A 22,913-nucleotide genomic window follows, 5' to 3' on the forward strand; every position below is an offset into this window, starting at 1 on the left:
TTCCTCTTCGTCTCTTTCTGCTTCAGAGTGGGCACCTACTGGATAGGGGATATTAAGACACTAGCCCAGCCCACTTCTAACCACCTTCATTTCTGTTATTTGTGGGAACACACACGGCACCCACTCGTCCCTTTGGATCAGCTTGAAAGGCCCCACTAACTGCCTGCCAGGGTTCTGTTTGCTGGCATATCCCCTCTACAGAAGGCTCTCACCTCCCCCGGAACTCATCTTGACTATGATCAGGCCTTCCCCGGAGCCCAGTTTGTCGGCAACGGCGCTGAGGACTTCCTTCACCGAGGCGGCCACCGGTACCCGGATGGTTGTGTAGGTGTGGTCCACGCAATAGACTTTAAACAGAACTATTGGGAAGAGAGCAACAATAAGATGAATTGATCTTGGGAGTTCTTAAAAAAAAACATAAGCTATGCAAAATGTTTGGACGCACCCTCCAAAATGTGCATCGCCTTGCCATTCTTATGACTTGTATTGATTTGTGCTCATGGATGCCTACACTTGTCCTCCTCTAAAACTTACCTTAGAACAGTCCATGACTGCCAATCCCAGTTACAAAAACCACAACAGATAGTTGTGGAAAGCCCACACACAGGTCATGGGGAAAGAATGAGAGGCATGTTTAGGCAAGTTTTCAGGGTCTGCCCTTGTCTGTGAGTGTTTCTTTTTCACAATACAGGAGTGTTATGTGGCAGGCAGATCACTAGTTTCCCACTGCCTAGTTCAGTGGTAGGGAGTCAGCATGAACACTCTTGCAAACAGGAATGCTTCTGCCTGGGGTCATGAACATTCGCTAAGATTCCTGCTCACTTGTCCACTGGTGTATGTACTCTGAGGCCTGGGCACATGGCTTGGGTGGTGTTCAGTTCAGTAAATCTGCATGTGGTTATCCACATGTTCAGCTCTGAACACACAAGTCCTGGAAGTAATTCCACCTCCTGTAATTCTTGAGTTTGGGGCACCCCTAAATTACAACATTCATCTGTGGCTGAAGATGAAAATTTCATCATGATCATTTTATTTTGCCTGTGACTCTTCGAAGAAATCTTAACCAAGCAAACAATAGCAGCTGGTATTTGGGCCTCCCCGATGGGTGCTAACGAGGTAGTGCTCAGGGCTGGGGGCACTCTTCCTGGGCAGGAGCCCTGCTCGGCAGGTGAGCAGCCGACCCTGGTGCTCCACCTCTGAGAGGCATCTGCAAAACACCAACCACCTTCCAGCCACCTTGACAAGTGGCCCCTGAGATAATCTTTCTCTCCTTCAAGGAAAGGTGGCAGTGGGGTAGAGGCAGAATCAGAGAAGTGTGAACAAGCACCTTGGCTCCAGGTACCAAGTTCAAGGACAAAAATAATTGGAATGCCAAAGGGCACCTCCAAGCAAACCATCTGGAGTGCACAGAGAGCCAAGAAAAGCTATTCTGTGGGCCCAAGGGGTGACGCCCAGAGGGAAGATTTCATTCTGACTTTAAATAATCTACACACGCTGGAAAAGAAATCTCACCTTCATCAGAGCCACGGATAGGCTGGCGCTTCTGGGCTCTCTCATCGCCTGTGTTGAACTGTTGCAAAAGAACTTTGTGCTGTAAAAATAATAACAATAGTAGCTGCCATAAGGGGAGGATGACAGATGAATATCTGCAACTCAGAGGACACATGCCTGAGAAGCAGAGTCAAGAAATAAAGAAAACATATTTTGTATTTACAAAGACATCACTGTCACATATTGCGATATTGTATTTCTGGAGAACTGTCAGTCTACAGGGCATAATTAGAGAATTCTGATCCATTGCCACTGACCTTCTTTTGTGGAGCCTTTGCATCTTCTGAACTACGAGAAACAGAGAAAGCACATTATTTAATACTGTTGGTACTATTAAATGGTTTCATTTGTATATAACTTTAATCTTGTGTTAGAAATGAAATCACAGCATCCCTTCAGGGGGCAATTTGAGCCTCCTTATTTTAACACCAAGAGGCCAAAGCACAGAGGGGACAGCTAAGAGATCAGCTTTTGTCCCAGGCAGATCCCTGGTCTAAGTGAGGTTAAAAGCCTGGATTACTCACTCTCAAAGTCTATCTAGGAGCCAGTATTTAATCAGTGGCTCAAAGGACAGCATGTGCAAACCCGTGTTTCCACTTAGAGGACACAAGTATTCACCATTAACAGCTTTGGCAGCGTCACGCGAATTTCCCAGGTAAGTAATTCTCTTCAAACTTTGCTTAAATTCCACTGACCACTGTGGTGTTGGATTCCCTGCCTTGAACCAAAGGGACCCAGGTTTATTGAGTCAGACGTCCAAGGAGGATCTCTGGCTCCCCAGGCTTTCTCTGGGCAGCTGTCTGGTGCAGAAGGCAGCTGAGCAGAATCTCCACCCTTTTGTTCATCTGGCCTGACTGCACCCCCTCGCCTGAGGCCCACACCACTCAAATCAGCTTTCACCCTTTGTGGGGACAAAGGACTTTTTGGATGATGATGTGATTGAGAGTCAGCAGACACTTACTTGGTGAAAGCTCACCCCAAAGCCAAGCCCTTCCTTACATTTGCTTGACAATCTTCTCCAGCTCAGGCAGTTGCTCCTTGAGGGCAGCAAGCATCCGGGCATCATCTGATACAGACACATAAAACTCCTGTAATTGGCAAAGGTCACAGGCTTTTAACAAGAACTGCAAAAGGTATGTAATTCTGCAAAGAGCAACAAAGACATGTCCCTATGTCATCTGCCTCACTAGCATCTCCAGACCATGGTTTCATGGACTAGGGACAAATAAGAAAATGTTACAGCATGTCTAAATTCAACATGGCAAGTGAGAAAAAAATTGTGGAAACTGATGGTAGTGATGCATGCGTTCCATTGTGAGTATAATTAATGCCACTGAATTGTACACTTAAGAATGATTAAAATAGCAAGTTTTATGATTGCTGTGTTCTACCACAATAAACAAATTTAAAAAATTTAAATCGCAAATGAAGTGTTTATATGATATTTATACAGAAGGCAAAGCAACGCAGTATTCTGGAATGGGTTATTTTATGGTCTTTAAGAGCACTTCTTTCACCTTAATCTTTTTTTCAGGGGAATTTTAATATTTATTTTGAATATTATTTTAGTATTTGTTGTTTATTTAATATTTACTACTAGTCGTGGTTAACTGTTGGTGGTAAAAGTACAGCCATGGTTTTCAGCACTGCACTGAAGTTTTGTGGAGTTTATGTCACTAACTCAGGACTCTTCACTGATGTCCTGCGATGGTTCCACCCACTGAGCAGCAGAGTCCCTGCCCTGCTTTGTGCAGGGGCAGTGGGCTCCCCAGCAGAAGCCGAGAGCTCTGGCAGCAGCAGCATCACCATCATTCTGACTCATCTGCAAAGTGGTCCTTTACTCGAAGCAATGGGTAGAAGCCATAACCCAATGACCCAAGTGACTATTATTCCTCTACATCTTCAAAATCTTTCATTCCATAGTCTTGAGGGACTCTCATTATCCACCTTTCCTCCCAGCCTCATTTCTCTGCCTGCCAAATGATATGACTAAGAAGGAGTGAGTGGGGATGTTTCTTTTGGATAATTCATTCTTAGACAGACAGACTGATAAAGCTTGAAACAGAAATCATGTTGCCTTTCGCCTGCACAGAAGTAAGGTCCTCATCTCAGTTTCTGAGGACAGAGTGAATCATTAAGGATTAAATGCTCAGGTCACTGTTGTAACGTGGGCTGGAGTCATGGGAAGGAAAAGGAAGTTCAGCTTAAATCAGTGTTTACAAAGTAAATCATGGCCCTTCAGAACCACTTCGTGGACCTAAGAATTCTTTAATAAAGTTATCTGCTCCACTGTACTCAAAAGCATCACCATTTGATCTAGTAATCCCACTTCTAGGAATAGAACCAAAAATAGACCTATTTGTACAAAAATGTTCATTATGCTCTTCTAGGAAAGTAAAAATGGAAATGATATATTCAACAATATGGGAAGAAATAAATATATCTGTGGCATAGCTACTCAAAGGCCATCAGAAAATTTTATTAGACTCTACTGACATAGAAAAATCCTTACATAAAGTAGAAAAGGCATCCTGTGAAATGATGGGTACTATGTTGATTATAACTACAGAAAATATAACAAAGAAAGCAAATAAATGAAAATACATCGGAATGCTACTACCAGTTACTGAATTAGACTGGCAGGATAATGGATGATGCTTTTCTTTATACTTTTCTGATAGTACCTTTCTGATGAATGAACATGTTAACAAAGTCTAGAATTTGCGCTTACTCTGTCTCTAGGGAAGCTGCCATGCCTGTGGGTGTCCCTGTATTGTAGGACAAAGACACACTCTTGGAAGGGATGATCCCCACCTACCTCCAGGAAAGCCATGGCCACGTCATCCTCTTGTAGGATGTCTCCATACATGGCAGCCCACTGCAAAACCAGGCGGATGACTCGCCTCTTGTTGTTGAGGGCATAATCCATTTTCTCTTGTTCTGTACCTTGCGAAGGCTGTGCATGGTAAGTACCAAGGAGTCAAGGAAGAACATTTAGCCATTTCACTGTGCTACAAGCAAAGGTAGAATGACAGATCCCAGCTCCAGGAAGGCCTTTTGGACTGATGGAATTTCTTCCTTAGGCCCTCAAGAAAAGCCCCACCTGCCTAAAAGTTCTGGACCAAATGCATACAAACCCAGCAGACTTTGCCTTGATAGTAGCCCAAAGAATTAGACTTGCACGGCTCTACTGGACTTGTGTGTTGGTAAGGATTCTCGTTGCGCCTAGCTTTGGCTCCCATCACATTCCGTGCCTGCCCCTTGCACTGCTTTCACCTCTGTGGGTGGTAACGCTTCCTGCTGTTGGGCCTCACCAACTCTCTTTGGCTCCCACAATTCTGGACACATCTCTATATTATATGCACTTCAGTCAAACCCTTACAAGTGGGTATCTGGTCCTTCTGGAACTGTGACTGATTTAAAAAGTACACGGGACAGAAGTGAGGCTGAAGATAGATAAACTCACTGAGGGTTAAGATGAGGAAACCTTCCTGCTATATCTGTCTTCCGGTGAGGGACTCAGACACACTTTTTATGCATGCTTTCTTCTCTTGTTTAGAGCCATAATTTAATTCACATTGGCTTTTCATGCATGAATGGCTAGTCATCCTAACTATAAACTCTTTGAGGCTAGGTTAATACATTATTCTTCTTATATTCTAAACCATGCCCAGCACACTGATGCTTACATGGAAATTTTACCCATTAATACAACAGATACTTGATAGAATGTCTACTCTCTGTGTCTTGTGAAGGTCCCTGCTCTGTTTACATTCTTCTGTGGATTACAGTAGAGAGAACAGAATATGTGATCCAGAAAGAGTTTAGATTAGACATACCATTCCCTTTTCAGTGATTTATAGTAGTTCATATTATAGACAATTCATTCATAAAACAATCTCCTCTTTTTAACTGACACTTGCACACAGAGTACCTCAGTTAAGCCCTACTTTATAGTCTTGTGATGAAAGACATTGTGCTTTTTCTACAAGTTAGCAAACTTGACAGTAAAGGAGTGTAAACGACCAAGATTACATTGTGAATTTTAAGTCCAAGACTGGTTTTAAATCCAAGACTCCTCATTCCAACTAGCTTAGTCCCCATTACACAATATCGCCATGCCTCATACCTGGCTACAAGACTGAGCATGTCCTAGCTTACAACCATGACTTAAAAGAAAACTGTCCCATGGCAGTGCTATACTTGGGAGCTAAACCAGTCAAGGGCCTTTTCTAAAGGGACTATAAATAATGATCAAGGTAAATGACAGAATCTTAAAGCAAAGGTTTACTGCATGTAAATGGCTTGCAAAATGGCTTTCATAAATTGAGCACGGGATTCACAAAAAAAGAAAATTGCTCAACCTGTATTGCTACAATTCTCTTTGAGCTTACAATAAAACAGGGAAGAAAGATCACTTTATGTGAAAATTGTTTCGTTTCTGATTAACCCTTTGATCTCTTGCTTGTAGGCACACATAACTCAGTTTTTCTTTCCAAAGAATTTTAATGCTGGCCATTACTAAGACTTTTTAGAGAACCTTGCAGTATAGTCAGGCACGTGGTGGGTACCAAATGGGTAATTGGCTGATTGAAAACCATGTATTCGTTCATCTACAAATCAGTAAGAGAGAGAGAGACTCTTTTCTACTTGTATGAGGCTGAAATGTTTGAAATATCAAAATGATAGCAAGATGATATAATTCTAACTTTCTAGGTTACCTTGACTTGGATCAAGAAAGCAACACAAACCCCTGTGTACTGGATCCAGAAACATCAGCTGCACACCTGTGGCTAACCTAGAGGGCTTTAGTGTAGAATGCCTAAATTGTCATTGTCTCTGTGGGTCAGGCAAAGATTCTTCTTGTCTTCTCTCTTGCTGGGGAAATCTGTCTTTTGTCTACAGTAAAAGATAGAAGAACACAACTGGAAGGATTAACATGTTTAACACCGCAAATGTGTGTAGAGCATTACAGTTTATAAGAAATATGTTGTGTGCTTACATGGTCATGTAATGCTCTCCACAAACCGGAAGGGTAAATATTTACAGATGAGGAGACTGAGGGTCAGAGAGGACTTCTGCCCAAGGTTGCTCAGTGAGTAAATGGCAGGGCTTACAAATCCAGACAGGGGCTCTTTCCATTATCACCACCCTCATGGCCCAAACAGTGGCTCTAGTGACTACACACTAGTGCTCAGGTTCATGAAATTATTAGGAGTAATTGCATCTGGGAAGCAAAAATCCTAATAGGAGAGATTTCTCCTCCTCTCTCTTTTCCTTCTCTCTCCCTTCCTTAATTTTTTGTTGAAGCTCCTAGGTTTCTAGAGATGACTCAGCCGATCCAATCCTGAAACCAAGGGCTGACTGCCTGCCTCTCTTCACGTATACTCCATAGCCTCCTGGAGCTAGAATTGACTGAATCCAGTGGGACCAGGAAGAGGCTTTCCCTTTTTTCTTGTGAAAGTTACATATGTTTGCCTCTGGAAATAAACAAAAGGAAGCACTGATTTGTTTCACCAAGTCTTACCTTTCCTCTTTCAGGTATATATTTAACTAAGATGGGATGGGAGTTAATAGCACTTTCATAGCTGAATCCAAGTATGTGCTCAAGGATTCGGCCCCTCCACAGACAACATACCCTTCTATTCATCAACAGTCTGCTGAACCAGATTCTCAGGGGACACAGACAGGACTTTACATGTAATTGATTAGATGGTTACAGGTGAGGTACTAGGGCTTCTGTTTATCCCCATAACAATCTATCCAGATGTTTAGAACATTAATGTGATTTTTAGATTTTATTTAACTCCTACAAAAAACAAGTGGAGAGAGAAAAAACTATATTCCCTTCAGACAGTAATCAGAAGAATAAAGAACATCTCACCAGGGCCCTTGTCTCAATATGATGTCAGAAATGCACCCTAACGAGTAACATTTCAAATAATATGTTCATAAATTCACATACATCTGAAAGGGTCCAGAAACCATTATTTTTGTGGCTAAAGTTGGAGTAATAATGTGTTAACCATTTGATGGAGAAAGTCCAATGTAGAATAAAAATCTGAGTCTTCTCCAGCACAAATAGTAGCTTAAAAGGATTATTAATGCATACCACACACATTTTTAACATATGAAGGACACTACTGAAGATACATACTTAGTTAACGTCTATTTCAAGAGTGGATTCAGTTCAGTTCAGTTCAGTCACTCAGTCGTGTCTGACTCTTTGCGTCTCCATGAATCGCAGCACGCCAGGCCTCCCTGTCCATCACCAACTCCCAGAGTTCACTCAGACTCACGTCCATCAAATCAGTGATGCCATCCAGCTATCTCATCCTCTGTTGTCCCCTTCTTCTCCTGCCCCCAATGCCTCCCAGCATCAGAGTCTTTTCCAATGAGGCAACTCTTCGCATGAGGTGGCCAAAGTACTGGAGTTTCAGCTTTAGCATCATTCCTTCCAAAGAAATCCCAGGGCTGATCTCCTTCAGAATGGACTGGTTGGATCTCCTTGCAGTCCAAGGGACTCTCAAGAGTCTTCTCCAACACCACAGTTCAAAAGCATCAATTCTTCGGCGCTCAGCGTTCTTCACAGTCCAACTCTCACATCCATACATGACCACAGGAAAAACCACAGACTTGACTAGACAGACCTTTGTTGGCAAAGAAATGTCTCTGCTTTTCAATATGCTATCTAGGTTGGTCATAACTTTCCTTCCAAGGAGTAAGCGTCTTTTAATTTCATGGCTGCAGTCACCACCTGCAGTGATTTTGGAGCCCAAAAAAATAAAGTCTGACACTGTTTCCACTGTTTCCCCATCTATTTCCCATGAAGTGATGGGACCTGATGCCATGATCTTCGTTTTCTGAATGTTGAGCTTTAAGCCAACTTTTTCACTCTCCACTTTCACTTTCATCAAGAGGCTTTTGAGTTCCTCTTCACTTTCTGCCATAAGGGTGGTGTCATCTGCATATCTGAGGTTATTGATATTTCTCCCGGCAATTTTGATTCCAGCTTGTGCTTCTTCCAGTCCAGCGTTTCTCATGATGTACTCTGCATAGAAGTTAAATAAGCAGGGTGACAATATACAGCCTTGACGTACTCCTTTTCCTATTTGGAACCAGTCTGTTGTTCCATGTCCAGTTCTAACTGTTGCTTCCTGACCTGCATACAAATTTCTCAAGAGGCAGGTCAGGTGGGCTGGTATTCCCATCTCTTTCAGAATTTTCCACAGTTTATTGTGATCCACACAGTCAAAGGCTTTGGCATAGTCAATAAAGCAGAAATAGATGTTTTTCTGGAACTCTCTTGCTTTATCCATGATCCAGCGGATGTTGGCAATTTGATCTCTGGTTCCTCTGCCTTTTCTAAAACGAGCTTGAACATCAGGAAGTTTACAGTTCACATATTGCTGAAGCCTGGCTTGGAGAACTTTGAGCATTGCTTTCCTAGCATGTGAGATGAGTGCAATTGTGCGGTAGTTTGAGCATTCTTTGGCATTGCCTTTCTTTGGGATTGGAATGAAAACTGACCTTTTCCAGTCCTGTGGCCACTGCTGAGTTTTCCAAATTTGCTCGCATATTGAGTCTAGCACTTTCACAGCATCATCTTTCAGGATTTGAAATGTCTCAACTGGAATTCCATCACCTCCACTAGCTTTGTTCATAGTGATGCTAACAGTGGATTAGTAAGGAATATAAAATATATGATAATCTAATGATTTATTATCAAGAAATACATGTATAGAATAAGAATAAGGTCATGGCTCATAATATCATGACAGCTGGGTTCTGTTAAGAAGCAATATGGCTACTCGAATTCATGGGGAAAAGAGTCACAGAAAGATAATATGGTTCTGGTATCTGATTCTCGTACCTCATAAAGTGCTAGGTTAAAGTCTGTAAGAGATTCTGGAATTATTCCTTGAATTGTTATTTTCAACACAATTAAGAAAAAGCCAGAATAGTCAAATTGGCCACCTCATATACTAAGGTGATTTCAGATGATTCACAGAATCAAAGAATCTGAGTTGTAAAAGTCCTTTGATTTTTGTCTCCTTTAACTCTATCATTTTATCATTTTTAAATATAAATTTATTTATTGTAATTGGAGGCTAATTACTTTACAGTATTGTATTGGTTTTTCCATACATCAACATGAATCAGCCATGGGTGTACATGTGTTCCCCATCCTGAACCCCCCTCTCCCCTCCCTCCTCCCTCCCTATACCATCCCTCTGGGTCATCCCAGTGCACCAGCCCCAAGCATCCTGTATCATGCATCGAACCTGGACTGGTGATTCATTTCACATATGATATTATACATGTTTCAATGCCTTTCTCCAAAATCATCCCACCCTTGCCTCTCCCACAGAGTCCAAAAAACTGTTCTATACATCTGTGTCTCTTTTGCTGTCTCGCATACAGGGTTATCGTTTCCATCTTTCTAAATTCCATATATATGCATTAGTGTACTGTATTGGTGCTTTTCTTTCTGGCTTACTTCATTCTGTATAATAGGCTCCAGTTTCATCCACCTCATTAGAACTGATTCAAATGTATTCTTTTTAATGGCTGAGTAATATTCCATTGTGTATATGTACCACAGCTTTCTTATCCATTCATCTGCTGATGGACATCTAGGTTGCTTCCATGTCCTGGCTATTATAAACAGTGCTGCGATGAACCTTGGGGTACACGTGTCTCTTTCCCTTCTGGTTTCCTCAGTGTGTATGCCCAGCAGTGGGATTGCTGGATCATAAGGCAGTTCTATTTCCAGTTTTTTAAGGAATCTCCACACTGTTCTCCATAGTGGCTGTACTAGTTTGCATTCCCACCAACAGTGTAAGAGGGTTCCCTTTTCTCCACAGCCTCTCCAGCATTTATTATTTGTAGACTTTTGGATAGCAGCCATTCTGACTGGCGTGAAATGGTACCTCATTGTGGTTTTGATTTGCATTTCTCTGATAATGAGTGATGTTGCAACTCCACCATTTTAGAGGCAAAGAAACATGTAGAGTGAGGTGAAGTGATTTTTCTGAAATTTATCAATGGAATTCTTAGAACTAGAACTCAGTTCTCTTACCTCCCTTTCCAGTACTCTGTTGACTTCTCTATGTTATTGTGTGTCTAATATTATTGTTTCTTTATCCAAACATACATTATGCAGCAGAATTAGGTGACTTAGCATTTTGTTGGATAATGGAAAAACCCATCTGAGATATAGAACCTATCCCCCAAAGCCCTCAAAGAAGACAAAGCACATATAGAAGATTAAGATTTAATGGTTGCAGCCTTTGCGATCTGAGAGCCAGGAAGGCAGGATCCCTAGGGTCTGAACTAGACCCTCTCTGCTATAGTTTTAACCACTTCTCTTGTCCAATGCCTGTTGCTTTAGAAAGCAGTGTTAAAATTACTGATGATTCAGATCCTAACTTGAGGTTTCTCATTATGGTAATAAGACCTTTCACCTCCAAGAGCATTAAATCAGAATCCTTCAGCAACACGATGGACCTACAGATTATTATATTAAGTGAAGTAAGTCAGACAGAGGAAGACAAATATATCACTTACATGTGGAATCTAAAAAAAAAAAAAAACGATACAAATGATTTACATACAAAATTGAAACAGACCCACAGAAATAGCAAACAATCTTATGGTTACCAAAGGGGATAGAGGAATGGGGAGAGATAAATTAGGAGTTTGGGATTAATATATATGTGTGTGTGTGTGTGTGTGTGTGTGTGTGTGTTTTGGTTGCTGAGTCATGTCCGACTCTCTGTGACCCCATGGACTGTAGTTCACCAGGCTCCTCTGTCCATGGAATTCTCCAGGCAAGAATCCTGGAGTGGGTTGCCATTCCTTCTCAAGGGGACCTTCCTGACCCAGGGATCAAACCGCGGTCTCCCACATTGCAGACAGATTCTTTACCATCTGAGCCACCAGGGAAGCCCAACATATTCCCTGGTGGCTCAGATGGTAAAGCCCAACATATATATATAGATAGATAGATAGATATACATATATAATAAATAAGACCTACTATGTAGTACAGTGGAGAAGGCAATGGCACCCCACTCCAGCACTCTTGCCTGGAAAATCCCATGGACGGAGGAGCCTGGTGGGCTGCAGTCCATGGGGTCGCTAGGAGTCGGACATGACTGAATGACTTCACTTTCACTTTTCACTTTCATGCATTGGAGAAGGAAATGGCAACCCATTCCAGTGTTCTTGCCTGGAGAATCCCAGGGACGGGGGAGCCTGGTGGGCTGCCGTCTATGGGGTCGCACAGAGTCAGACACGACTGAAGCGACTTAGCAGCAGCAGCATGTAACACAGGGAAGCATATTCAACATCTATTAATAACCTATAATGGAAAAGTATATGAAAAAGAATATATATATATATATATATATATATATATATATAAAACATGCTGTGCTTAGTCACTTCAGTCATGTCTGACTCTGTGATTCTATGGACTGTAGCCCATCAGGCTCCTCTGCCCATGGAGTTCTGCCATGCCACATTGAACCCGTATTCTTTACCATCTGAGCCACCAGGGAAGCCCAAGAATAATGGAGTGGGTAGCCTATCCCTTCTCCAGGGGATCTTCCTGACCCAGGAATTGAGTAGCAGTCTCTTGCACTGCAGGCAGATTCATTACCAGCTGAACTACCAGGGAAGCCTGTATATATATGTGTGTGTGTGTGTGTGTGTGTGTGTGTGTGTGTATATATGAATCACTTTGCTCTACACTTGAAACTAAAACAATACTTTAATTAACTATTCTTCAAGAAGAAAAAAATGAAAAATACAAAAAATGGAATCCTTAAGAGCAGGAACCATGTCTTAAACTCTTCGTGAATCTCTGCATTTCCTAATAAAGGATTGGGCACATGAAACATAAAAAGCCTTGAATGTTTACCTTAAACTATTCAATGACACTGTTTGGAGTGCTACATATAATAGTATTTTCTTATACTTCTCCCCCCTAACCCCAATCCACAGCTCTTTAAAGTGAAAGTCGCTCAGTTGTGTCTGATTCTTTGCGACCCCATGCACTATACAGTTCATGGAATTCTCCAGGCCAGAATACCTTCTCCAGGGGATCTTCCCAACCCAGGAATTGAACCCAGGTATCCTGCACTGCAGGCAGATTCTTTACCAGCTGAGCCACAGGGGAAGCTCTTTAAAGGGAAGCTCTTTAAAACTATCTAAATTACCTTTAATTCCATTTTGTTGAGATATTCAATACAAATCATAGATATATTCTAAATAACTTCATATTCAATGTCACCAGGTTAGGTCTACAATAAATACCAACTTCTGGTATATTTTTAAAATAGAATATTTCAGTTATTGGGTACTTAGTCTACAGGCCCACAGGCTTTTAGAATGACTAAATCTTCATTGAATCAGACCAACTCCTTTGACATCACAAAATCATGGATGAGGACAAACTGGATCTGTTTTCAGCGAGGTATTTGGGCTGGGACTCAGAAGAGGTGAAGGCCACAGAGCCTTTCTACCCCGCCAACAGCAGGTTTAATATTCCATTGAGTCATTTTCCTCATGCCGGCTCTGCTGTTCAAACACTATAATTATTTCATATATTTTTACCTAGTTATTATCTTACTCACCACAGGCACCTGTAATTTTTCTGTATTTTTTTTTTTACTGCTCATTTACTTATTCTTAATTCAGCTAATAATGGTTCCACGTATTAAAATTATCATGGGGAAAGTAAGTGAAAACCTCCTAGGATGTAGAGGCAGCAGATTCATTACAGCCTACAACAGGGAATAAAATATTATGTATACTTTTTGCAGTAAGTACATGCTAATTATGCAGCTATTTATAAAACACTTATCAACATTCAAACTGATACTCTTCAATGTTGTTGTTTTTTAAAACCCTGCTTTGCATGCAAGATCTCTGCTTGAAGCTGAAAACAAACTTTGGGGGTCATCTGCCCACTGACTCAACAAAGCTTTACTATAGTCTTTACCTTATGCTATGTCCGTCTCGTGGTGTACAATCATTTGTTTATAGAGGGGCAATATTTATAAGGGGCTTTAAGGTTTATAATGTACTTTCACACACATAGCCTTATTTGATCTTCACAACAACCTGGTGAGGAGGGTAGGGCAGGTGTAATTACCCCTATTATACAGGCAGGGTTCAGAGAGGTTAAAGATAATTGCAAGTCATATAGCTTAAAGGATGTAGGTTTTAAACACGGGTCTCCTGACTTCAGAGCTCTTGTTCTTCCCACTGTATTATGGGCCTCTTTACTACCCAGCTTGCCTTTTGAAGCGCCTCCCCTCCCCCATCCTGAGCACTAAGTCTGTTCCTTCCTTGATGCAACGTGTGCTTGGGAACTCAAGTTCTGGAATTAGACCACCTGGGTTCATCTTGTGGCTTCCCCACTTTTCTGTGAGACCAGTCTCTCCATCAGTAAACTTCCTAGGATAGCTGTCGAGGAGGAGATGAGGCAATACTGGTGAACCATGCAGAATATATCTCAGACATACCAGCTGCTCAGTTAAAGGTTACTGATCATCAATATTATTACTGCTCTACCTCTGGAAATAATTCAGAATCTGGAAATGGATGGTTTTGGAATTCTTCACAAGACCTGGCATTCCTGGGTTGATCTCTGTTTGTGTGTACCTGTTAACTTGGAGCTCACAGAAGCTCTTCCTACTTCTTATTTTCTTGCTCAGAATTTTTTTTTTTCTCACTGATTTTCAGAATTCTCTGTTTCTAGAAGTCTTTAGTTCTTGGCTATTTTTAGTTTTAGGCAGGGGCTTGTACTCATAGCAGAGCAGCTAGGACTTGGTCTAACGCAACACATTGCTTAGGTTCAAATACTGTCCCAACCCTTGTTTTTGTTGGTGTTCAGTCACCCAGTCGTATCCTACTCTTTGCAACCCCATGGACTGCAGCATGCCAGGCCTCCCTGTCCCTCATCACCTCCTGGAGTTTGCCCAAGTTCATGTTTGTTGCATCGGTGATGCTGTCCAGCCCTCTCATCCTCTGACGCCCTCTTCTTCTTCTGCCCTCCATCTTTCCCAGCAAGAGGGACTTTTCCGTTGAGTCATCTGTTCAGGTCAGATGACCAAAATACTGGAGTTTCAACTTCAGCATCAGTCCTTCCAGGGAGTATTCAGGGTTGATTTCCCTTAAGATTGACTGGTTTGATCTCCTTGCTGTCTTAAGGGACTTTCAGGAGTCTTCTCCAGCACCACAGTTTGAAGGCATGAATTCTTTGGTGTTCTGTCTTCTTTATAGTCCAGCTCTCACAATCGTAAGCAACCACTGGGAAGACCATAGCCTTGACTATATGGACCTTTGTCGGCAGAATGATGTCTCTGCCTTTCAACACACTGTCTAGATTTGTCATTGCTTTCTTGCCAAGAAGCAATTGTCTTTTGATTTCATGGTTGCAGTCACCATTCGCAGTGATTTTGGAGCCTGAGAAGAGAAAATCTACCACTGCTTCCACCTTATCCCTTCTATTTGCCATGCAGTAATAGGGCTGGATGCCATGATCCTAGTTTTTTTTTTTTTTTTTTTTTTAGTCTTAAGCCGGCTGTTTCACTCTCCTCCTTCACCCTCATCAAAAGACTCTTTAGTTCCTCTACACTTTCTGTCATTAGAGTGGTGTCATCCACATATCTGAGGTTATTGATGTTTCTCCTGCCAATCTTGATTCCGGCTTATACTTCATCCAGCCCGGCATTTCTCATGGTGTGCTCAGCATACACTTTAAACCAAAAGAGTAACAGCAGAGAGCCCTGTTGTACTTCCTTCCTGACCATGAACCAGTCAGTTGTTCCATACAGGGTTCTAACTGTTGCTTCTTGATGCACATATGGGTTTCTCAGGAGACGGGTAAGATGGTCTGGTATTCCCATCTCTCTCAGAGTTTTGCACAGTCTGTCATGATCTACAACCCTTACTAGTAGGTAACTTGGAGCACATTATTCATCTGCTCAGTCTCACTTCCTTAATGCAAAAAGAGTACACATCTCCCAGTGTTAATATGAGGCTGAGAAAGATACATATAAAATATTTTGTAGAACATCTGATAATATAGTCATTTTCTTTGAAAGAGGATACTACGTTCATAGCATCATCAAACTAAGCCTTCTTATTTGAAATAAATTCTCAAATTGTATATCTGCAGGACTAAATTGCTCTCATAGTGACACAGAGATCGAACATTTTTTCAGAAACCAAGTAAGGGACTAGAATGATAAAATTTGGCTTCAACAGAATTGAAGCTGACAATTTTCCTTAGAAATGCAAAGAATATCCCTAAAAACATGGCTTTAAGAATCTGATACCCTTTTGTAAATCTTGGTTTACAAATTTTGGTTAGTGTTCCTCTTAGAGAATCCAAGTCAGCTTATAAAGAGAACATCCCCAGATCATATTCACAAAGAAATAAGAGATGGATACCCTGCCTTTTCAATAAGGAAACCTATTGTATTTACTCCGTATAAGGCAGTTTTAGCTAAGACTTAGTGTTCAGTAAGCATTTGTGGAATTATCTGAACAAAATGATGGCGTTTTATTTGCATATATTGATTTCAAAAGATCTACAGCATATACTGGTAGATGAAAGAACACATATTTTTACAAAGCATGTATAACATGATCTCACATACATAAGATTATACATGTATATAAGTTCTGAAAGATTTTTCATAATTCAACGGTGAGATATCAGGTGAACTTTGTTCTCTTTTTCTGTAAATTGAATTTTTCACAGTGAGAATGTTCTATTTTTAACGATGACCAAGCCATCTATATTCAGAGAAATGATATGAAAAAATTAATGGCAGAAAAATGGCTCTGTTTGTTTAGTAACAAAACATACATAATTATTTAGAGTATGACCCATCCTTATGTTTCAAAGCATATATCTAAATGTATAGGAAAAAGACTGAAAGGCTACATATCAAAATGTTAACCACAGTAATACCTGGTAAGGTTATAAAGGGCAGGGGTTAATTTTCTTTTTAAAGACGAACAGAAAATTGAACTGTATTTTAAGTGCAGATTTTTAAAAGATTAAAGAAACTAGAGATGAAAAGTACAGAAATTGAACAAATATAATTTAAGAAACTCATTATAAAGCACTTGTATTCATCAGGCCAAATCATGTCCCAAGCATATCTAATGAATAGAGTCTCTCTCATTAGCACATAAAAGGCCTGAAATATTAATGTTAAACAGAGTTCTACCATCATCTCCTATGCTAAAAGCAAAATTGGAGGAGACGCACAATGTGGATTAAGGACAGAACAGACGCCAGTGGCTCAGAGCTCAAGTCTTTTCTGTACTAGTAATTACCTTTCTCTGAGCAAATCATAATTTTTCATTATCCTAGTTTATTGATTTGGAAAAAGAGCAGTGAAAATACTGACTTCTTCACAGGGCTGCTATGAAAAGTCACATATATTAATAAGTACTTTAAAAACACACAGCCAAATCAACGCACTTAATTTAAGTGCTTTAATGGAACGCAGTTAAGTATTTTACTATCCCTAAATCCCATAACAACATGGGTATTAGCCTACTTGTTCAGTTTTACATTCTAGCTCCCTGTCACATGAGGACATGATGCTAAACAGTTTATGTGTTGTTTTTTTTTTTTTCCTGACTGTTCATCTTCTATTTCTCCACTTTCTCCATTTTTCTTTATAGGCAGTCTCTGAAAAACTATTCAATAAAGTGCTTTGCCTTCCTTTGACCAAGACGTCACCAGTCACCCGGGCTACTCCCAGGGATGTGGGAATGAGGCAAGGGCCCAGGAAGCTCAGCTGGTAAGAATCCACCTGCAGTGCAGGAGACCCCGTTTGACTCCTGGGTCGGGAAGATCCCCTAGAGAAGGGATAGGCTACTCACTCCAGTATTGTTGGGCTTCCCTGGTAGCTCAGCTGGTAAAGCATCCACCTGTAATGTGTGAGACTTGGGTTCAATCCCTGGGTTGGGAAGATCCCCCAGAGGAGAGAACAGCTACCCACTTCAGTATTCTTGCCTGGAGAATTCCACGGACTTTAGCCCACCAGATTCCTCTGTCCATGGGGTTGCAAAGAGTTGGACTTGACTGAGCAACTTTCACTTTCACTTTAGTCTAGCAGCTGTTCCTTCGTTGCTGCCCCCAAGGTTCCTTTCTAAGGCCTGGGCTCTAAGGATTCCTTCCATTCTCTGAGTTACTCCATCCTTTTGATGAATTCCCTTATTGCTTAAGTCAGTTACGGTTTGTTAATGTTACTTATGATTGAAAAAGAAGCTTATGTAAGGAAGCTATATAGCATCTCTCCGGAGCCAAACACACTAGAAATTGAGTCCTTAGCATGGTTTAAACACACTTACACACACATGACCTTCAAAGTTACAGCCCTTTCCATTTGCTTGCCTGCAGCAGGATGTCTTCCTGGCCTCGCAGGCATTACAGGACAGTAATTCTTGTTTTATTCCCAGTATCTATAAGCTGAAACTCCAGTACTTTGGCCACCTCATGCGAAAAGTTGACTCATTGGAAAAGACCCTGATGCTGGGAGGGATTGGGGGCAGAAGGAGAAGGGGACGACAGAGGATGAGATGGCTGGATGGCATCACTGACTCGATGGACGTGAGTCTGAGTGAACTCTGGGAGTTGGTGATGGACAGGGAGGCCTGGGGTGCTGTAATTCATGGGGTCGCAAAGAGTTGGACACGACTGAGCAACTGAACTGAACTGAATTGAAGGACTGGACTTAAGCTGTCCTCTATAGCCGCAGCTAGTTACACGTGGCTATTTACATTTAAATTAACTGAAATTAAATAAAATTAACAATACAGTTCCTCAGGCATAGAACCCAATTTCAAGGCTAGTGGCTACTGGGCTGCACAGATACAGAACATATCCATCACTATAAAACAAAAAAAGTTCTATCAGACACTTTATTTGGTTTCAACAAATCAGGCCCACTTTTATTTTAGCCAACTGAAGCACAAATAAACATGTATCATGCAATAAATTTCCAAGAAATGTTTCGAAACTCTAAAGGATAAGCTTCTGGAAGAGTAAGTTGTGAAGGAAAAAAGTGCCACACCCCAGGCTTGGAATCCTAACACCTGGATAAATCCTAGTTCTGCTACTTGCCTTGGACATGTTTGTTTTTGAGGCTCAGAATTCTCACTTTTAAATAAAACTGACACTAACCCAATAAACTCCTATATGGATAAAGAGGTATAATATGGGTCAGTGGTGCCTGGCATGTAAAGGGTTGTTTCAAAACAGAACGGTTAAGAGAATCTGAGTTCTCATGGGGCAGGGTGTGAGGGGGGTGGCCTGAGGACTTAGGTAGTGTGGATGGTACCCAACCATCCTGACTCCCTCCATCTCTGAGAAAAGTTAGGACTGGACACCACAGGCCTCCCTTGACCCTACTGTCCACTTCTCCTGCCTTCGCCTCCCCTCCACGTCGTTACCCCCCACCTCTACACCAAGGCATGGCGCAAACTTTCCCTCTGGGATCTTCTACTTTCAATACAGAGGTCAACGCTGTGAATGTTCTCAATCAATTCTGAAGGAGAACAAACTAACAAGTGAAGAAATAAAAATCTGCAAAAAGACTATCAGCTTAGTATTTGGGGCTCTGAGCTGTCAAGATGATATAACTTGGCCCATGACCTTCCCTCACTCTTCGTTTGGTTTCGTTTGCCTTAAGCTTATCAACATGCTAACTGTTGGGGAGAAAAAAGTCTACACTCAATGGTGGTTTTCATTTTTCCTTCCAAAAATCTCAAAGGTCTAATAATGATTACCATGTATGGAGGTAAAAGAGCACAGAGAGATCCTGAATGTGTTAATTTTACTTGAGAAAAACTGAATATGAGCCAGAAAGAATATATAATATATTTAAGTCTCATTAAACTGTCATTACTTGGAAAGATAGTTTCCAGGCAAATAAACACCCAAATCTCACTCTTGCAGCATTCTCTGAATAGCATATTCAACTCCAATCTCCTATTCTCACACCTTCTGTTGACTTCAAAGAGAATTATGAACAAGGAAATGAGAATCAGGTAGGGCAATTATAATTCTGAAAAAGGAAAACATGCCAACATTGATTGGATTGCTTAGAAAAAAAAGAAAGTTATTCTCCTTCCATATATCTAGCTGCTCAAAAAGGCCAAAGTGTTTGGGGGCCTGTATTTTTGCTGCTTTAAAAATAAAGCAGAATTGGAAAATACACTTTCACATTCCCCCAAAGTTGAGGGTTCCACTCATTAACAATATTCACTTCTTTTATTCAGCTTCTGTCTTCTGAATGTTCCCTCTGCCAGACACTGTGCACCAGCTGGTCAACTCAAGAGACCACTGAAATGCTGCCCCCCAAAAAAGCTCAGGGTCAAGTTACCTAGAGGAAACGCCATTAGAATTTCAAGTTTTGTGTCCTTGACATAAGTCAATGGGATAATAATAAAAACAGCCACAAAGGGATAAATATCAGTATCTAGAGGATAAGGTTGACTAGGATGAATGTGAAAGAAAAGTGGCCCCACAATTATACCCTGTATATATCTCAGCAGGTCTGTGGTCTGATTAAACTACAGCTTAGAGGGACATGAACAGATCATGGTCCATCCTGCCAGGCATCCTGACAGAGGTGCAAAGTCTGTCTCCAAGCCTAGGACGCGATCCATAATAATACTCCCTAATAATATTTTCCGCCATCACCTTCTGTAGTCTACTTCCCAGGCATGTATATTTCTCATCAGCATCACCTTCCTTAGGTAAATTGGCTCATGTTTCTCTACACAGGTAATAAGGAGAAAATCCTTAAAACACGGCGCATGAAAACCATGCCAAGGAGAGATCAGAAATCTGTGTGTGTAGGGGGTGGTGAGGCAGGGAAACTGCTGATGTTTCAGAGTTTGACAAGGGCAGAAAGCATAATTCTGCCCCAGTCATGACTTACCTTGAGAGCATGGGATGAAATAATGGCCTTAGACATGGGGGGTGTCGTCAAGGGAATAGAGTTTTCACAACAAAAGGATATTGGGCCACCAGAGCTGGGCAAAGCTGGGTATTTGGCATAAAAACACAGTGCATCATAACAAAGTCATTTAAAACAGAATCTGCAGGGGAGGAAAACAAAGCAGAAAAAGAAATTACATTCGTGTAGAAATGTTGAGGAAAGCAAGAGTATCTATTCGTTTGTTCTTGGCCAATGGTTATATGTTGGCTTGGGGTATTGTGGTTTTACTATATGAAGAAGCATGGCATATGAAAATAAAAAGATTAACAGAGCTTGAGATCAAAACTCAATTTCCTTAGGACAGTGGACAAAAAGTACAGTAAGTTTAAAAGGAGACAGACTTGTAATAATGGTACTGGTCACCTTAGCCACAATAAATGAAAATATATATATATATATATATATATAATTTAAGAAACCACACACGGGCAGTACCATGTATGCAGAGTTAAGATATGGTCATTTCTTTGTCTATTTTACACCATCTGTCTTTTGTCAATGTCTATTTTCTTTATTTCTTTTCTACTTTCTATTTCTAGAAGGAGCAATAAAAGACGAAAGGGTGATAGGATTATGGAAAAAGGACATGATAAGAGCAGAGAACTGGTGAGGGAAACAAAAGCAGTTGAAAAGAAAAGAAAAACTGTGAGCAATAACTGAAGCAAAACAAAAGCTCTCTGGGAGATTAAAGTGGTATATGTCTTATATTTGAAGCCGTTTTGTAGATAGGTAAGCAGGGAGATGGCAAAAGAAATAAGGCAAGTCCGCCCAGATATGCGTCATTTTGAATCTGATGCTGGTTCTTCATTGCAAAGACAATATTATCCAAGCAACCTCAAGGGGAAAGCACGTAAAGGCAGATCTAAAAGCCTTAAGAGTACACGTGTTAAAGTTTTGGAATCCAAGATGCTACAGGGGTTTTCAATTAAAAAATGAACCACCATGGCTGAGATCTGTGAAACTCACATAAGTTTTCAAATAGAAAATGGTGAGAAATGCAAAAATTTTAACTATATATACTGAATTTCCAATGTCTGTGTTTTAAATTAACTAATATTATCAAAGTTGGAATCAGTGACTAAAGGTTTAATCATTACACTCATTAAAAAAACTGATAATTGTCATACAACATTATGTAAGTTTAAAGCACACAATGTATTGATTTCATACACATATATATTGCAATCTGATTACCGCCTTAGCTTTAGTTAATATCTCTGTCATGCCACACAATACCATTATACTTAGAAACAAAATGAGAAAAAAACTACAGGAAATGAAGTTCAGCATTAAAATATGATGAGAACTTAGTTCTAATATCAAAAATGGAATGGTCAGGAGTCACAGCCTATGTGACAGCCATACCATGCACTGATTTCTGGGCTTCAAGTTTTTAAGAAGCAATCATCTAGTCCCCTCCTCTTTCAGAAGTGACTTTAAAAGGAAGAATATGTTTGTTCTTCATGGGTAGTAAGTCTTACAGATCTTTTCTTAGATACCATCATCTCTAATGTACTAGAATGTTCCTTTTTGGTCAAAATCACTTTAGAGAAGATGCTGGTTTTTTGTATTATGCAATCACACATTCTGGGCAACAGTTAATCAGAGGGGAAAAATCTGCCGTATTTTTCCTGACCTCGGGTCCTAGAAATATGATTTATTTGAGGTTATGTTTGCTTCTTGGAAGTAAGCTATCCCCTTGTAACTGATCCCTTAAGGATTTCCTTTTTCAAGAAAAGATGTTAACCACATTCTCTTTGCTCAGACATCTTCAGCCACTTCCTCATGCTTAGCTTCACATCTAACATACTTGAAGATCTGGACCCTAATTCCTAGGCCCCATCTTCTCTCTGACAGCTTGGTGTATATGACAGTCTAGCAAAGCCAGAGCATCTGGTCCTTCTTGTCTGTTTCTGGGTCAGCACTCATGTTGCCCCTTAGCATGAAGGCTTCCACCTCCAGTCTGTAGTCATTGATTACCAGCCTTCCTTCAGGGACATTTCAAAGCTATTTCCTCTGTGACACTCTGCCTGGTCCTCTCAGACTTTTGATCAAGTTGTTTGCATATTCCTTTTTGTCCTTTAGGAGGTTATAAGCTTTCTGAGGACAGGAGGGTGGTTTCTTATTCACACTGCTTTGTCCATAGCATCCAGCTTAGCGCCAGCCCAAGAAGATCCTCAACAAATATTGAACTGAAAACAAGTGCTCTGGAAACAGATCCTGACTTTTCTACTACTCCCCAATTAATTCACTACATTAAAAACCTCAGATAGTCTATTTACACAAAATAAGAAACTAGAATGAGAAGATAAAATA

At 40.8% G+C, this 22,913-nt stretch overlaps 1 protein-coding gene across 3 annotated transcripts in view; it reads right to left on the reverse strand.

Annotated features, from left to right (window-relative positions):
• The window catches only part of RAPGEF4 (Rap guanine nucleotide exchange factor 4), a 334,045-nt gene that overhangs the window by 34,168 nt on the left and 276,964 nt on the right, over positions 1 to 22,913 (reverse strand). For all 3 annotated transcript variants that reach the window (XM_061435215.1, XM_061435208.1, XM_061435223.1), the window contains 6 exons: positions 20,619 to 20,697; positions 4,370 to 4,520; positions 2,551 to 2,639; positions 1,809 to 1,839; positions 1,513 to 1,591; positions 213 to 359 (listed from right to left, as the gene is read on the reverse strand). In XM_061435215.1, the coding sequence (XP_061291199.1) occupies positions 213 to 359; positions 1,513 to 1,591; positions 1,809 to 1,839; positions 2,551 to 2,639; positions 4,370 to 4,520; positions 20,619 to 20,697 (576 nt within the window). The remainder of the gene's footprint in view (positions 1 to 212; positions 360 to 1,512; positions 1,592 to 1,808; positions 1,840 to 2,550; positions 2,640 to 4,369; positions 4,521 to 20,618; positions 20,698 to 22,913) is intronic.

The sequence above is a fragment of the Bos javanicus genome, chromosome 2 (assembly GCF_032452875.1).
Source record: "Bos javanicus breed banteng chromosome 2, ARS-OSU_banteng_1.0, whole genome shotgun sequence".
Lineage (NCBI taxonomy): Eukaryota > Metazoa > Chordata > Mammalia > Artiodactyla > Bovidae > Bos > Bos javanicus.